General features: G+C 35.3%; 1 protein-coding gene across 4 annotated transcripts in view; it reads right to left on the bottom strand.

The window, feature by feature from the left end:
* The window catches only part of LOC109861318 (circadian locomoter output cycles protein kaput-like), a 63,184-nt gene that overhangs the window by 41,725 nt on the left and 2,024 nt on the right, over positions 1 to 19,435 (bottom strand). The window contains exons 1-2 of one of the 4 annotated variants that reach the window (XM_020440912.1): positions 6,236 to 6,318; positions 2,334 to 3,515 (exon numbers count right to left, since the gene is read on the bottom strand). In XM_020440912.1, the coding sequence (XP_020296501.1) occupies positions 2,334 to 2,521 (188 nt within the window). In that variant the 5' untranslated portion in view covers positions 2,522 to 3,515; positions 6,236 to 6,318. Of the gene's footprint in view, positions 1 to 2,333; positions 4,019 to 6,235; positions 6,333 to 19,435 lie in introns of those variants that run through there. The other 3 variants (XM_020440921.1, XM_020440931.1, XM_020440908.1) reach the window with 3 other exon arrangements.

Below are 19,435 nucleotides of genomic sequence, written 5' to 3'. Positions count from 1 at the left end.
AAACGTTTTCATGATAAAAAATAAATTATGTTAATTAGACGTATTAATTAATTTGTAGAAGATTTACTCTTTTAAAAATAATGCTCAACTGTTTCTTGACTTTATTATGCGTTAAGAGAAGATGTTGAGAAGAATGTCTGACAACTGCATACAAAGTAGCGCCCTCATTTAGAAGTAACTAAAAAAAAGTGACTATTATTATCGACACAAGTGACACTAACCATCGAACGTGCTTAGATAAACAAAGACAAACGTAAGCAAAAAGAAGTTACGCCAGAGATTTCTATGCTTATCAACATGCGCTCACGATGCGCATTTTTTTCTTTTCTTTTCTTATAAGACAACCAAACACTTATTCTCATTACATTCTTCATTCTTTATAATGCTTATTTGCACACAAACAAAATACTTCCAAATCAAATATTACCCATGGTATCTTTTTATGTTTTCTTTTTATCGTCACAATTCGATGAAACGTTTGTTTTCCGAAACTTTGATCGACATCTGGAACACTCGTTTTCATTTAGAGATAAAAGAGAGAAAAAATATACGTTTATCTTGTAATACATCTGTCTTACGCTCCTAATTTACAAAATGACGTAACTTTTGTTATTTTGAAATACTGATAAAAATCGTACTAATATCACGTGGTTGATAATATAATTAACGTTATAAAATTGATACAAACGTTTGCTAAAAAATTGATAAGTAAAATGAATGTTTTTTTTGATAAAAATGCAAAATATCTTTCGCGGCATTTAGATAACAAAATGCAACAAACTCTTTCACGCGTCGGGTCTAAGTCAGCTTATACAAGAGCGTACAATGATAACGTAGTCTTGATAAGCTTGATGCTTGCAACGTAAGACAGTTGAAACGGGCGCTTGAAACTCACGTTACACGCAGAGGTGTGTTATGTAACGAGGAAAAAATAAATTTGCAAAGTTGCACTTCGAATCTTGTCAAAGACAAAACGAGAATAGGTCGTCGACTTATTTGTCAAGGTAAATGTGAAAAAAGTAACGTTCTGCAAAATATTAAAAATAACACGAAATAAAAATACCAAAAATAAATTTCGAATCGTTTTCAAATATTAAAAATGCAGTGTCAATATGTATATTTAATTCGAGGCTAAAAAAATTATTACAATCTTTAAATTATTCGAAAAGATTCTGCTTAAAAAAAAACCACTTCACAAAAAAGTTTTTGAGTAAGATAAAAAAATTTGAAGCGTTATAAACAGTTCTAACAGGACAGGAGCAGCCTCTATTAAAGTGCAAAAACAGGCAGAAAAATAGATGAAATTTGTAGAGATAATGTAAGTAAATATTGGTTGGTGCAATTGTGCCTCTTGCAACTATTCTCGGCATACAAGGCATACAATATGTTTTATATTTATTAGATCGATTTCACGAAAGATCGATAGATGAAAGAAAACGAGTGAAACGCGCTACAGACGATCATACATGAACATTGTAATCGAAATTTTCAACATATACGACGGCGGCGGCGGGAATGATGTCGCAAAAATACAAGAGAAGTTCAAAATTTGCAAATCAAAAACGCTTCAAAGCTACAATTTGCAAATATATTTCGTCGAATGTATGTTGCGAATAGCGATGACTGACATAAATTACAGATAAGTATGCAAGTTGTCTGCCATAGCGGCTTGTAACTTGTAAAAAAAATATTGAAGTTGTACGAAAAACCGGCGATACAAGTAATAAATGTCAGAGAAGTGATTATCTCTCAATAGCAACAAGAATGCATATTTTAAACTTTTTTGTAAGTTTCATTGAAGTAATTTTAATTAAAATATATGTATATTTTATGTGTCTTAATTAAGATATTATATATCTATTATGTATGTGTGTTTCTTATGAATCTTAATTAAGATATATATATATTTTTTATCTATATTTTGTGCAAAACTTTCAACAAATTTATTTTAATATATTGACAAAGAACGTTCTAAATTACTTTCAAACGGCAATGAGTATTAGTAATTAGGTTTTAGACGAAATTCTAGGATCAAAAAAGAGACCGCTCTCTATCTCGCACCCTTTCACTTTTATAATCATTCACGTTCTTCACAAAAAAAAATGTGAATCCGCAGCTAACGAACAGTTTTTGGAAGATAAAATCGTTCCAAGAGTAAACAATGTTTTCGCTCGCTAATAATTTTGCATCGGCGATTTGCCGCTGCCATAAGGCTATCAAATCTAAGAGCGCGCGACTAGACTCGAGAGAGGCAATTCCCCGCGTAAATGCATATCCGTTCACCTTGATACACCCCCGCCGACCTTATCTAATAACAAGACAACAAGCCTGACCTTGGTACCGGTAGATCCATAATGGTCGAACGATGTTGATGCTGGTGATAATGCTGATAATGCTGATGCTGCTGCTGATGCGAATGATCATTCGTGTTAATGACCGACACCGGGTGAATAGTCTGTTGTTGCGGATGCTGCGAGGACATACTACTCAAATACGCTTGCTGCTGCTGTTGTTGCCACATCTTGTACACTTGAGACGTATATGTTTATCGATAAATAAATATATATTTTCTTCTCTTTTTTGAGGAAAATTTCCTTTATTCGTCCAGTCGACCAAGCGTTCATTCGTTGTCGTTGGCCATTTCACATCGCGAAAACGCACACGAGAGCTTTTCACTCCGCTTTCAATCAATATTACCCGCGCAAGTTTTGCGACACAACTGTCAATATAACGTTAATGCGACATATCTGTGTTTATCTTCCAGTCAACAGTCACTCAGCTGTACCGGTAAACACTGGAAGTGCAGCTCGCAGCAGGTGTTTCCGGCGTCGCTCGCCGACGCTCGCCATATTGGAGAACAAGTAGCGTCGTCGTCGTCGTCGTCGTCGGCCAAAACGGCGTGCTATCGCGAAAAACAACAGCGACTTGTTTACCGGCCGAAGTAAAATTAGTCGGTTTAACGACGCAATTGTAATCTTAATCTCGCAATTTTAATAAAACCGTTCGTATGCGCGATAAGGTTCTCGGTCTCTTTATATATTGCGAGGTTTTTTTTTGTGTCTAATCGATCGTTCATCAGACGTCAAAATGTGTTCTGTCACATTCCCTCGGAAACTTATTCTATCGTCTTGATATATATACACACATATATATAATTTTTATACTGGATATCATCGATCGTGCGGAGTCTCTTTTCTCCCGACATAAACGCTATATTCCCACCGGATTTTACACGCAAGTTCGATAAAACTTTCCAAGTTTCAAGTTGGAACGCTTCGGGATACGATCGATTCATTGATGATCACAATTCTCGACGTTCGTGCTATCTGCTACGATCTGTTGCTTTTTTTTTTACGATTCACAAATTATTCGCCGCAAGTTGACACTGGCCTTGACACGGAGTTTCAGATTAGCGCAAAATCTCAGTGGCAATACGACGAATGACCGGATTCCACGAACTCCCTTTCCGCATTTCTTCTTTTGCATCTTGCGCGCTTAGAAAAATGTCCAAAAAACTAAAAAAAAAACAGAAAAACAAAAAACGGCTTCGCTAAAGTTTGCCTTTGCGACTTCAAGAGTACGTTCGAGCTCTTATCAGTTCGCGCCGGATATACTACTGGTAATCTGTTGATTACGATAATCACCAATTAATCGCTTCTGTTTCGCCGCGATCTATACAATGCGCGCCCACCCAGCTTTGTCAATATCGAAGATCTTTAAACGACAGAGAGATCTTTACGGCATCACTGTTTTCGCACTCTGCTCGTCGACGTCATCTTTTGCCGGTCGCACGCGCAGAAAGCGAGGTGAGAGAACCATGCGTTTTTCGCGCAGAAAACTGCGTCGCGACGACACAGTAACCGTTGCGAGAGTGTTCGTGAAACTGTCAACCGGCAAATGACGCGGCTCTACCTCGAGGACACGGAGGGAAATACGGAGAAAACGGGAGAAGGGACCGAAAGGCGAAGCGCGTTACGAGAAAGTAGAACAGAGAGAGGAATACCGCCGAGACGCAACTCACGACAGTCGGATGCGAACTGCTGGTCGGGTGCTATTCCCCCACTCTCACCGACCAATCAGCGCTTCCCCTCTTGCCAAGACGACCAATCGTCGTCCTCCCCTCTTTGCCTGCTTCCATCGTGTCGTCTACCATACCAGGAGCGCCTGGCGTGATAACAACACATTTATGTATTAAGCTGTACTCACACCGACTGGCTCGCGATAAAGGAATAAACAAGTATATTCAAAATCGGTGTTTTTCGGAGCTCGAATAATAATACTTTCAAAACCGAGTCTTACAAGACTCTTCTCCGATGTTTCCGGAGCACTTTAAGTAGTAAGGATAAAACGGGACTTGAAGATGAAGCTAATAATATACGTCTACTGATATGATATTCAGTCATCGTTCATTTGATAACCGCGTAAAAGTACGGCAACACCTATAAACCAAAAAGTCCTGTCTTTCTTTCGGAATAAGTCAAAGTCCGTAAATGACCGTAAAGACCTTTTTTTTTATAATTTAACAAAAAAGTACACATCTATATAAAACTAACAATTCTATTTTTACTGATTCGTTCCGTACAAAAGACTAGTTTATTCTTAGTACAAAAGTTGTTTACAACATCTAAACTTCGATTTCACAGAGGATGAGCCATTGCGGGCTTTTTTCGTGACTGTCACAATATATATGTATATATAAAAGACACGAATATAAAAAATATTAAACAGATAAGCATGATAAAATCACAACAGATAAAATGATTTTTGCTCCAAAAAGCACACCAAGGATAAACGATTTATTTAATATTCTTGCAAATGTTTTGAAAAGAAAAAAATATAGAATATATAATTAACTGTAATTTGTATATCTCTCTTTACACGAGAAATATTGTTGATATGCGCGCAATTTCTTTTTTTCTTATTACTCAAAATCGATATTCAATTATTCCTCGTGCTGTGAAGTATTATATTACAAGATATAGGTCAAAGAATGTACAAGTAAGATATCAAGCTAACTTTCTCCTTCAAAGTAGTTTTCTATATCAAAGATATAGCCTGCAAGGTTGACGTATCGTACAAATGTTATATGCGACTGTGATGAAATGAGTGTCGCAAAAATGTCGCTGCATTGCCCCGTCATTTGTTTACCGCACGTGTACTCAATTTTAATTCGTATGAATCTAGCGTACTAAAAAAAATATAGTTACACTATGTTACTGACGTAAATTTCGAATTTAATTACACGAGTGCAGGTGGAATCATTTTTTTTTTCTGTCAAATCTTGCATGTGACGCTGTTTTTCATGTTCTTTTATTCATGAGAATAAAAATTTCATAAAATAACTGCAAAAAATCGTTCTTATTTCGTAATGGTTTTTGTTGCACGAATTCGGGAATAACATTAAACTGATAAAACATGAAATCCATACCGGAAGAGCAAATTTATTCATCGATTCCGCCTAAAGCTGTTTTCTAGCAAACACAGAGCCATGTACGCAAGCTTTGACACGACAGGCATTGTTTAACAACTGAGAGAAGCAAAATCCTTTTGTTTCAACTATGTCATAAACCTATAACATCGATATGAACTGGTAATACTCGGATTAAATAAAGGCGCGATGCATTTACGGGTGATTAATAAAACCGAATACATCAAACAGTGCTGGAGATTGTATACCATATATAAAATATTCGTAAAAAGGAATAATTAAAATCGTGATAAACTGACGACGCGCTTTGTAATATATTAAATTTTATCATATGAAAACATTAATTTTATATTTTTCCTTCCTCCAAATGTTGTGTGTGTAGTGAGATGATTTATGCGCGCAACACCGTGCGTTACTTTATACATATTTACTTATTTTTTAAATGCAAATTATAGCAAGGACATTAGATTATGTAACTTATTTATCGCGCAATAAATGTCACTCTTAACAAAGTTTACTCGGTTATAGCTAGTCACTTAGTCAGTCGTTTAGTCAATTGTAGTTACCTATTTAGTCAATTATGTGTGCTCAATTACAGTAATTTTATCAAATCTTTTCTTGTAAATATTTTTAATGTAAATGTAACGCGGTCGATATTATTTCGATGAGAGCAATCTTTCGTAATAACACAATAAGCAATTGTACACTTAATCTTTTGCAAAGATAAAAGCAAAATTGAAAAATAAAAGTATTACCGACATCATCTCGACAAGAAAAAGAAAATTATTTAGCACGATCTTGACTCACCCACATACGACGGTAGTTTCAGGCGCTGAAATTCCCGAAGAGGATGTGCCCGAAGACGTGCCAGATTCATCCTCATCCACGTCATTCTTCATCTTTCCTGCACACATACACAGAGACGATACTTCGTTAATTTAAAAGTAGTATACTTTGTCGATATATAAGATCGTAAAAAGTACACGAAACATAATCAATTTCTGTATGTAATTACATTTCACACAGAGATTGAGTTATTAGAAGTAATTTATTCTATTGTAAATCTAATCTTCTCTCATACCATAAGAAGTTATATATTTTTTATAAAGGTACTTTATACTCTAATAATATAAACTTATTCAAAATGAAGAAATATTCCACAGTGTTATTGCACATGTTGCAAAATATTGTATATATATGTATAATATATACATATATATATCAACACACATTTATTTTATTTCCATCTTTGAGTAATAATTCTATTCTGCACAAGATCGTAAATTTGTTCCGACATATGTAACTGTTTTAACACGAGTTCTGAAATTCATTTTACTACAGTGATATGTAACATGCACACACACGCACGAGTAGGTGTGCGCAGACTGAAAATTCGCCAAGATTCGAGCTAAAACTTTCACCTTGAATATAATCTCACGACTTAGCGTGAACTTTATAGATTCGCGGCTATTACGTGACGTGCAGAATTTATTGTCGATCGCGCTTCGTTGGCCAAAACGCTTGCGAACGGTATATGCGAGAGAGCGCGAATTGAATTTGCAGTTTGTTTGTAGTCTGCGAAAATGTCCGAAGTCAAATTGACCGATATTTGGCAAAATCAGGACGAATTCAAATCGCGAATAAGCTCTACATATATGTACATATATATAAATGTAGAATAAAGACTGTGCGTTTTGTTCACGACTAACAGCGCTAATTCGTTATTATCGCGCAATGTTGTCCGGAATCAAGGATGATTCTCTTTGTTCATGACCACGTTCTGTTACATACATCGCGTGACTGCGAGTTGTCACGTATATGCGACTATAGGCATATAATCATATATTCAGACATCGCTGATGCTGCAATCGATTTTTCAAAACAACCACAAACGATTTAATTGAATAAAATCCGCACAAAAGAAATTTTGTTTCGAATCTTACAGTTGGATGTGCTAGTTACTTGAACAAAAAGTGTAAATTTGATAAAAAATGTCAAATCACAGAAATATTAAAGCAAACTTTTCCGAAGACACACATTTAAATGCCTAATCCAAGAAAATTCTCGCAATTCTCTCATCGTCTCTTGAGGATTAACTGTTATTTCTGACAAAGTTTTTCTCTTGTGTAAAATAAAAAACTTAATTTCTACCTAAAAAAGAATAAAGAAAAATACACTTCTGCGCGCCGTATTGTATACTTAATTAAACAAGCGGAATAATTCGGAATTACCTCGAAGCACTTCTTCCACCGTACTTTCATATCAAGAAGAAGCATTTTCATTGGCGTGTCACGCGTTATTCTCACGTATACGTTTCGAAAGTATAAAGCAGTAATAAAAACTGTTTACTCAAGATTAAAATACAGCGCAAGAAAATTACAATATTCCAAGGTAATTTCATTATATTCCTCTTGATATACGAGTTGTGCGTGTGAAAAAAGTGTGAGAAAAAATTAATATACAATTTATATATTACGATCTCTTTTTCTCAGCTTGTAGAAAGTGTCTAGTCACACGTTGTCGGACTTTTTATATTATTTATAATAATATAAAAAATGGAAAAGGATATATATTGAAAAAGAACTGTGGGACACGAAAATGTTCGAAAGTTCTAAAATAGAATCTCTCGTAGCAACATAGTTATGGACAAAGTATTACGTTTGCAGACGTAACATAGTTAAAGCGTAGAATATTTGCAAGTCTATTCGATTCTCGAGAATATCTTTGTACTCGATTCTTTAAGACTTTTTATACAGATGATGGATAAAAGAGTAAAATATCCAGAAACTGGTGTAAGTTTGCGTTCGACATCGCATGCAGGTCACTGACATTGCGCTATCATTGAGTACAGTATACAATATTGATAAGACTCAAAGTACAATGCTCATTATAGATATTTGGATTTCGTGCAAAAAAAGTTGAAGTTCTTTTTCGATCGAGAGTTTAAAGCGAGAGTGAAACATCAGAGAAAAACTAAAAATTCGATCTAAACGCCAGAGCGAGAGTGAACAGGCTGAAATCTGGTCGCTTGGTGCCATAAAACAATTCTGTAAGGTCAGGATTAGACTTTCTTTTTGACACTGTTGTGCGATGTTGGGGATGTTGCCGTTGAAGCTGAGCGAAGGAAACTCAAATGTTCTCGAGTGGGTCCTACTGCATTTCTTCAACGTGCAGAAGAAAAGAACTTTAATTTATTTCAACAGTATATACACGGATCTACCGAGAAAATTGTCAGAATAATCCTAATTATGTCATCGAAACTCCATAGCAAAAATGCAAACATTGAGCGACTGAAAGGAGGTACAGGTAAAAGAAGATAATAACGTAACCTTCTCTGTTTTCAACTCACGTCACTAATAACCAACCGTCTAGACACCAGACACTTCTTTTGTTCGTCCCGTCCGGCTGACTTTTGAGGGTTTGTCGTCGCGAAGGGTTGAAACATGCAAACGATCGCGAGTTATAAATGCTGCGCGCAGGTGCACGGGAAAATAATCTCTGTTATGGTTCGCTGTTTTCCTCAGCAAAAACGATACGTTTGACACGATTATTGGTAATCAGCAACGACAAAACTTGCTTGTCTGCTTTGCTCGCGATCTCACACGCGCGACCACCCGTCGCTTCCTCCCCATCACCCTCCTTTCTCCCGATTCGATTGCGGTTAATGACGCTCGCGGGCCAATTTGGCCTTGCTATCGTACTCCCGTCTATTTCTTCCTATCTACATTCTCGCCCAGATGCCACACACGCGATGCTCCAATACTTCAGACATCACGACGACACTTGAGTTAAAAAGAAAACCGCAATGTATCAAAACCAAAACCAATAATGTCAAACATCAATCCTCGCAAAAATCAATCATATATCAGTTAGATAATAAAGCAAAAGTTTTCGATATTGAGGAAACCATTCGTATTTGCACATATCAGTGTCAGTAAATGTCGGTGAATGTCAATAAACATTTTCACGTATCTATGCAATTGAAAACTTTTATCTCTTAGTGTTTTTCTTCTTAAGAGATTCGATATCATTAATTTAGGAGAAGACTCCATTGATATCTTTAGAACACCATATAAGCATTTGTCAAGCGAAGGAAAGAGATCAAAACAGGAGTCAGAGTCCTTTGACCTTGAAACAGGGGACGAAAGATACACGTGGCTTGGCTCTCGAGAAATACTATACACGCATATACATACATGTATATATAAAATAAATTTCGTCGTATTGTTATATACTTTTTATATAAATAATGTGAACAATTGCATGCGTATGCCATTTCACAAATGACAATTTTTAACTTTAATTTTTGATTTTTCTAGTATTATATTTGCTTATCGCATTGTGTTGAATAAACACTAAACAGAGTTTACGTAAAAACACTTTTGTTTTGTAATAACAAACCAAGATGTACGATAATGATAAATACCGCATCTTGATAACAAAACTTGTCTCATATTACATCATTTGCACTCGCTTTCACGACACGATGTGCAAAATGAATGCAGTGTTCTGTCGTAAAAAAAAAAAAAAAAAAAAAAAAAATAGGGTCACACTAACACACACGTCGTGGCACACATATTATGACACTCAGTGTCACAGAAACGAGTCCACGCGCAAATGCGATCTGCTAGCCCACATGCATAAGCTTTAAAAGTACAATAACTACTTAATTCTGTTCACTATTGTATCACTAATGCCAGATATATGATGTTTTTAACGCGGCAACCAGAAGTTTATTTAACTCCGATGGTCCGATAAAAAACTGGAGTTTACATCGAGATACTTTATTTTTTTTTACCGATCGTGAATCCATATTTAGGTCGGTGTTGAGATGACTAATGCGGATACCGAAACGACACAATTGTCCATTCTTCATTATGTACAACGCTTTTTTAGTAACATACAAAATCCATATTTACTTTTCCCGTTTGAACAGCTAAAGACTATACTCTCCGATACAAAAGATATACGTCACGATTCGTGCAAGTGATAATATACATATCGTTAAACTCTAGAGTCTCAAAGCAACAAACGCGCCGGATTAAAAGATACGAGCATCGAACAATAAAATCTCGTTATCTCGAACCGCCGTACCGTTTTGTCTCCGCGAATCATCATAATTAAATTTTCTTCAAACCTTCTGTGACACAAGAAACACTCGATAAACGGAACGACTTTGATGTCTCGAATTATCGCTTATTCCCTTGACATTCGAGTTATTAAGATAAGTACATAAATGAATATTTTATGGAGCGAAATACACTACCTCCGCATGTGAATAGCTCATGCATACATCTTGTAATATACATCGCTTCATAAGCACATTCTGCTGATATACACATATTCTACGTACGTAGACTCGAAGCTTTTAGTTCGTAGAACCTGTATCGAGTTCAACGGACACCTACGGATAACGAGAGTCTATCGGACGTACATAAGTGATCTCGTGACACGTCTATAAAGGTTGCACACGTGAATTGAGCAAGCTTATATTTCACGACAATGTTGCTCATAAGCAAACTGTGTTGCCCCTGTATCTTCGCACAACACGGCACGTGAAGTTTTTATTCAACATCCAACCGAGAGAAAACATGACAAATCAAATACAATTAAAATCTAAGGCAGAATTAAAAAAACAGTAAAATTTCGCGAAATAACTGCGTGTTGTATTTAGTGATGTGATTATTATCAAGAAATATTCTTTTAATTTGATGTAAAAACTTGCACTAAGATACACAAAAAACAATGTTAAATTAAATTTCACATGTACAAAAAAAATCAACACCCTGAATAAGTTTGAAGTACAGTGCAAATAATACGTATTATTTTATCGCAAATGTTTAACGCTCGTACGCACAATGTTATTGCAATAACAATCTATAACTTTATCCAGAACATACGCGATGATCTAATATGCATTTGGCCCCGTAAATACAGAAATCATGCATTTCCATATCACGTCGAGAACTTATTAGACATCGGCTTCATGACGTGAATGATATTAGCGACTTGTTAATGTATGTGACACATTACGCAATAAGTTAATTCTGTTGTGACTGACACGCGATACGAGTTTCCATGAATAGCTACTATTTCTTATTACGTTCTTGAGCAAGCATAAAGATTGAGAATCTAATGCGCTAGCAACACGTATTACTTAGTTGATTTCTGACGTATTCTTTATACCGTTATCGTTTGTTTGTTCATCAGAAACAAAGAAATCGTAATTATGATTGAACTCCAGTTAAGCGTAAAAAAACCTTCGGACAAAAAACCCATACGTCAAAAATACACTCGTTCGTAAGATCTAAGAGATTTTATAAATTTTTTATTTAATATTTAAATAAAAAACTAGTTTGCTAAATATTTTTTATAAATTTACTATTTTTTAAAAGAAAACTTCAATAAAATATCCTAAACAAAAATAAACTCATCTCTATACATATATTGAAAATACGTTCTTACTTTTTTCAATTTAATATATTTTTAATCAATCTCTCTTTTTTTTTAAATAAAAGTATTAATAAAAAATAATTTTATTTTATTACCTATCTGACAAATATATAATGTTCTTAAAACTAATTTTTCAAATGTATTATATATACAATCTTTGCAACATATGATACGTAACAGATTTTGTTTTCTCTATATTTTTATGCAGTTTTGAAATGTACTGATCTGTTTGCTTTACAAACCGTGTTTATTCGCTCAATGTCCGCTGATATACACCGGGTGCAGCAACGTTTTAATAAAATGCACACATGCGAAAGGCCGTGCATTACGCATGCGACCAATTCCGCTGACTAAATACTTACAAATCCGCTCTTCGTGCTGCCGGGCACATGCTCGCGAATTAAACGGACTGCTACAAGGTACGTTAAAGTTCACGCGTGCTAAGGTTACGAATACTGAACAAAACCCCATAATGTTATTTCATATGTTATGCTATCAGTGTAATTAAGCCTGTCGATGCTTTGTTAAAAAAAAAAAAAAAAACAAACTCTTGCGATACTTTTAAGTAATTTTTAAGTAATTACGACGCAAAACACGATCTCCGGCAATCATAACATAAATAATGATCGTTACTTAGAAATATACAAAAAGCAACAGTATCGTACATGCACATCGCGCTTTCGCGACCTTCGCAATCCATGACTGTGAAACACGTCGATATCAATGATAACTTTGTACTTCGTATCTTCCTTTTTTCTCTCCCACTCTTTTCTCGACAGAAATGGCGAGCGGCAGCAGAGACAAGACTCGCTGCGCAGTTGCATTCCCACTTTTTACGCGATAAGCTTGAAATCTTCCGCGAGTTTAACCGTGTCGAGGATGGTAAGCCGCTGCGTGCAACAACACTTATTTCACTCGAACGATAAGATATAAGAGAGGTCCTTGCGTAATATGGCAACTGCGGTAATAACCGCACGAAACGAAATGTGACTTTACTTAACAATAAAAGAAAAATAATATACAGTCCGGAGCTAATAGCGTGTAAACCGAATGAATGTGGCGCGTTTATGTAATACGCATATAGTAAAGTATCAAGTTAAATACATATTATCTTGAACGCGATTGCGCGCTCTCTCTCTTCTCTTTAGTCCGACTGAAATTGCATTCGAGATGATTACGAGTATGTACATACATCGAGATGTGTTTTTAATTCAATTGCTTTGCTCTCTGCACAGAGAGAATTCGATACAAATAATTATATAGCTCAAACGCATTATATTAGCAAAACAAAATTCGGTTTTTGTTTTTGATAAATTTGATCGCGCGATGTAATCTTGTGCTTTTGTTTGCACTCTACACTATTTTTAGCCGGAACAAATGATCGTAAAACATTTATTCTTGCGTTGTTTTCAAAAGCATGACATACTTGTTATCCTGGTTTTGACGTTTGCAATTGTATATAATGAAATTTCGATGACTTTCCGATCGCGTGAATTTTACTGAAATAAAGATTTCAAAATGTGTATAAGAGAACAAAAGTAACGTTAACAATAAAGACTTGTGACGATATCTATAATTATATGCAAAAACTATGTAGCAATATGTGAGGCAATATCCGCGCACAGAAATAAGAGAAAAATAGCATAATATTAGCTTATATTATTCTTTGCTTCGATTATCATTTCTGCGTCGTGTAAAAAAACAAATTTACATTTTGAAAACTCGACTATTTAATAACATAATAATTTAACTTAGTTTTATTTGTATTCAGTGTTTTATATAAAAATAACGTTTTATTTTATTTTTATATAAATATTTGCGTTAATGTTGCGCAAATATTCTAACAACTATACAATCTTTACACAGATTATATAAGATTTTAGAAAGATTATTTCTCGTTAAGTAATCTGCTCCGCTACGTTACTTCATCAACGTGAGAGATCCGCACCTGCAACAGGTGCATGATTCTAGAAGAGAGTAAGTTCGGTCTTGGTTTGTGTGGCAGATATAAGAAATTCGCGAGAATCAGGCGCCCAAAGCGAAAAATGCCAAAACATTTTACGTTCGATTTTAACATACATGTCTACAACAACGCCGACCGAACAAAATCCGTCTCCAATAACATCGCGGTTTACTTTGTAGTTTAAGAAAGGATAAAAGACAAGAAGTAATATTTAACTCGGAATGACACACACCTATTGTCGACGGCGAAAGCGATTAATCGATTACGCGCGATTATAACGATTTGCGTCCGATGTCCTTGAACTTCTCGAGACGGCGAGATGCAGCGACGTTCATTCACGTGAACAGGGCGACAAATGCGGGATGATGTCAACAATGCACCCTTGCAATTTGCGCGACAGTCCCACACCTCTCGAGGGGAGGGGAACTAAGAATAACCGTCATCGTCCGGTCAGGCGTAGACATGGACGTCAGTCGCGTGACCTACTTTAATCGGCAAACATTCTTCAACTAATTAACTATGTACGAACCACTTTAGAAGTGGTGCCGAGTGACGCCACACAACGCCCCGATAATAATACATGACCGATTCCCGCTTTATCAAAAGTGACGCGAAAAAGCCCGCGACGAAAAAGAGAAGATTATTAAATAATTAACGAGAAAGAGAGAGAGAGAGAATTATATCGAATGACGTTTTGCGTTACAAAGTCCTCGAGTGCGTTATTACAAACGCGTTATGTCAAAACGAAAACCGAACGATAATCAATTAAACTTCGAACGGTGGATTTAATCGATATATATATATGTACTCGATCGACTATGAAAAACGCAATTTTCGCTCAATTCCGGCCTAGAATAGAATTGTTTTTCTTACTTCCTGTAATATGTGATACTAAGTTGTATAAATGCAAGACCTATTTTGCTTTGTTTTAATTGTATGTAATTATAGTATATATTGTATCCGCACACACTTGGTTGCATTGTCACGACGAATTGCGTGACAGTGCGAGGGATTATCGCGCACGTTGACAAGGATACGACAATATATCACGAAAAAGTATGGCGCTGTTGTTGCAACGCGGTTGCAACTAATGTAATGATAGATTTATGCCTAGACCGTAAATGCGTCGGGGAGATGTGCACGATCCTGTTTCTAATGAAGACTAATGGCCATCCCGTTGCGTAACCCGCGGACGGACATGGTCGTATAAGAAATGGTTAATATCATGAATCCTGATTCAAAAATATCTGCTCCTAAATTCTTCGTTATTCAGTGATCGTTAATTATCGCTACTTGACGCGGGAAATTGCTCACTCGGTTCGAAATTTTCTATTTGCAAAAGTCACGAGGGAGATTCTAACCGCGCAAATCTAACGACGAAATTACGCACTCGCCACCGGGTGTTGGAAATGTCACTCGCTCAATCTTATCGCGTAATTCTCGCGAATATTCGACCAACGTAAATAACATTTTTTTAAAAACTTGTTTTTACACTGCTGCAAAAGTTTAGAAACAGATTTCAAGCCCCAAGAAAATTAGAAATGAAAATACAAAAAAACAATATCGCGTTTGTGTATTTATATATGGAAAAAATATACGTTGTATATTTTACATTCCCGTTGCCGTTTTTCATCGGTAAGAATAAAGAAGATTTCTTTGTGCCTGTGAAAAAGAAACACAAGAAACAGAATGCGCCATAATTATTTGTTTCTTTAAAAGAAACTAAGGACAAAGCTCTTTTACTTGTTTTTACAAACATTTCTTTAGGTTTTAATATTCAAATGCACATTAAAATTTGTAAAAAGAAAATGGTTGCGCTGAGAAAATACACGTTAAAAATCGAGAAAACAAAATTGCACGTGCGATTGTTTTAAATAAAATTGCGATTGATTTTTTGAAAAAATAAAACGTTAATGACAAAATGTACAAAAAAAGTAAGAATTCTACGAAAACGAACACACGATAGACACTTGTGTTCGAGTTTTCTTCGAAAAATAACTTACGTTTAAAACGTGATGTATTACGATGTCATCTCGAGATAAGCCTGTCTGCGATAATTTGCCCGGGGATTTATGTACAATGTTCGCGATGGGTCTCCCGATTGCATTAAAATCGCGAAATTAACGATGTCATCAATAACGATAATTTATTCCCAACATTGTTGCACATACACACACATGATACGAATCTCGCTTTAATAAAAATCAAGAGACGCTTTTCAACTCGCTTACCAAGCAACCGCAATGATTCGCTACGGTCTATTTTTGTGTCGCAAATCTGACACGTCATCGACTCGATCTGGCAAGTCGATCGAACTCAATCGATAAAAAGTCCATCAATAAAAAAAAAAAATCCACCGTACGTGTTTCTTTTTTGTTAAACGTGGCATTTACTCGAGAGAACACGCGCATAATTTTTCATTTAAAAGTACAAACGAATAAAATTTCAAGGTTTTTTTCGTCGAATTGATTATGCATTTTCGTTTGGGGGGCCGATTTTTACATTTCCGCGAAGTTCTCTCCTTCAATCGACAATATTTTCAGCAATCATCGTTTTCCTTGGCAACAACGGAAAATGTCACAATTATATTAAATTTGCGACATAAATAAGTTTTTGTAACATTTAATAATTTAAAATTTAAAATTTTACAACTTTTTATGAAAATTATTAAATCATTTGAACACCATACTGAAGGGAACAAATACCGAAACTTTATAATAACTTGACAGTTTACAGGATTAGAAACTTTAATTACTTTCGAACATCGCTGAAAGTATTACAGTTCGATAAAACGCTGTTCGATTACTTGACAAAAGTGTTTCTCACTTAAAAATTTTGATTGAACTTCCAGCACTGTGTCATATTTGTTCGACGACGAGATCTCATATCAGATTGGATCAAAAAGACCGAAAGATTCTTATACTATAAATATATAATAATATATACGGCGAGAGCCGGACTATCTGGGTCAGAATGAACGAAGTGTTTACAAGCGCTTCTGTTTTGATAACCACCGTGCCGATCGTATTGCTAAATTTACTGTTTCGATAATAACTCGTTGCTTTCAGCAAAGTTGACGTGTTGGATTCAAAAGAACTCGCGTATCATGTTTGCTGTTAATTTTATTATTATATCGAGTTCTATAGCAAATTAATGTCTATTGAATTTGAATAAGACACCGTTACTTTATCATTAATCGTTATTATCACTGTAGAACATTTTGTACTCTTTTTTTTATCTAGGTTTCAATAATTCCGTTATATAAAACAATTGCAAATATAACATATAACTCTAAATACAATTGTTTTACTTTTACAAACGCATTAAAAGTGAACAATATAACAACGGAAATATAATATAAAACATAACATTGTACTTTATGTGCGAGAAGCGCGTAATGTTATAAAATTCAATTTCAACCGAGTGAATAGTAATAAACTGAAATAAACGCTCCAGAATGAGAAAATCAAACAGCGGCACACAACGCGCGGCGTAAAATGTAGATCACGAGCCTCAGACAAAAGTTATATTTTGAAACGGAATATATTACGTATATTGGAAAAGAGACGATTTATCTTCGGCGCAATTATTACCGAGTTCCTCGGCTGACATGCGGCTAACCCGATTAATAGACCAAACGAACTGAATATACGCCGTGACATTCTAATCAAAACACGAAATGGCGCTTTTACACGACCTATATTGTAAGGCAGGACGTTTTGGGGAACAATGGAAAAAATGGAGGAGGATTAAAATCCACATAAACACAGCACGTGTTTCAAATATACGGATCTACCATTGTTTCCGCGAATAATAGAGAAGCGCTTATTAGATCTCTCACTTGCGGTTAGCTGTTATAATTCTTCTCTGATCGATGACGACGCTACGTCGCCGCCTTTGCGCGATTACCTGCCACTGGTCGCCGCGAATTTATGAGTCGTCGAATACATTATTACCCAGTCATATCTCTCACCCCGCATACAGCTCAAGCTACGTTCGCATATTTTTTCTATACCGCGTATAGTAATGACCGACGGACTTTACCGTTGGCAATTTGAAACTACAATGTAGACGCTTATCGCGCATGATAAGACACGCAATTTCCAACGAGACTTTATCCTTGAACAAAGGATGTTTATACGCATATGAACGAACAGAGTAGATACGCGGCGTATGTCATTTTCGACATTCGATATAGAGAGAACATTAAAAATCTTTATTTTCTTGTCTATATAAGTTTTTGATTTACAAAATATAAGAGGAACTGGAAAAAAGTGCTTGAAAATCTTCCAGAAATATAATCTACGTAATTCTTTGATGTGTATAAACAAAATCTGTATAGTTCTTTCGTGTAAGAGATGTTTTTAGAAAAAATAAATAGTTCAAATGTAGTGGCATCGAGTTTATTTTTGAAAGAGAAATGTCACATGTATCGAATCGTCAACCGACCGTGAGAATTCAATGCATTTAAGATTTTTGATAAGTACGTCTGCCAGTTAATTTCCTCAAGGAAGATACCGAGCTTCCTAGAAATTTCCTAGAGGAAAATACCGATGTAACAAGTTCCGAAGGTAATTGCTCGAACGATCATGGTAAATTGGCCGTGATTGGCGATTAGACGACGAACCGTTCATTCGTAAGGCAGTAGTATAATGAGATTATATTACAGTTGTGAAAAGTTCAAAATTGAAAACAAAACAGATTTTAAATATCGATGAAGATTTGTTTGAGTAACAGAAAAAATATGCAAGTTATCCGGTATAAATTCAAGACTCATCATAATTTATACTATACGAGTATCTCTTTCTCTTTGTGTGATTATACAATCAGAATACGAAAACATTTAAAATACAAAAATTATTCTTAATTTATATATCAAAACTGTCAGAACATAAAAAGTTCAAATTAAAAATTCGAATTTAAAATTGTGTCCCGTATATTTTTGAATCCAAGGGAAACACATACGAGTGTGTCGCGTAGATAACTATGTTATATACAAAATCCAGGAGGAGAAAAGCGTTTTAAGATATGTAAATACAAAGCGAGATCTCTGAATTTCTTATCTTATTTTCGATTTCCAATTCGACTATAATGTAAACACTTTACTGTTAGAATTATTCTCAGTTTTTTTCCCGTGTGTGTTATGCTTGTCCGATTCGATTTTACTTTCGCGCACTTAATATATCGCGCGTTGCGATCGTTGTCCTTGGCGAGAAGGAACTCCAAGGAACTGGAAGCTATGCCGTTTCGGCTTTATATTCAAACTCCGTTGAAGCGCGAAGTTGAACTTCAGATCGTTATATCACACGGGCCGAATTATTAAATCATTCTACATGTTACATTTAGTGTACCGAAATTAATTCCATGTGACTTCTCATGTGACCGTAATTGTGTTTTGCTTATAGAAGCAATCGATCGTACATCCGCGATCATAAATATGTATGACTCCAAAAGGTTCACTACTTATATCTATCTCTTAAATGATTACATTTGTTATTATATATCTAAGAGATGTAACGCAGAAGAGAGAGGAAAAGAAATCAAGGACAAAAAAATGTACTTTTACTGAAACACAAGTAACTTTATATATA

The sequence above is a fragment of the Pseudomyrmex gracilis genome, unplaced genomic scaffold, assembly GCF_002006095.1.
Source record: "Pseudomyrmex gracilis isolate BER0280 unplaced genomic scaffold, ASM200609v1 scaffold_9, whole genome shotgun sequence".
Classification (NCBI taxonomy): Eukaryota; Metazoa; Arthropoda; class Insecta; order Hymenoptera; family Formicidae; genus Pseudomyrmex; species Pseudomyrmex gracilis.
Note: the sequence above shows the minus strand (reverse complement) of the source record. Positions and strands in the feature narration are given on the sequence as shown.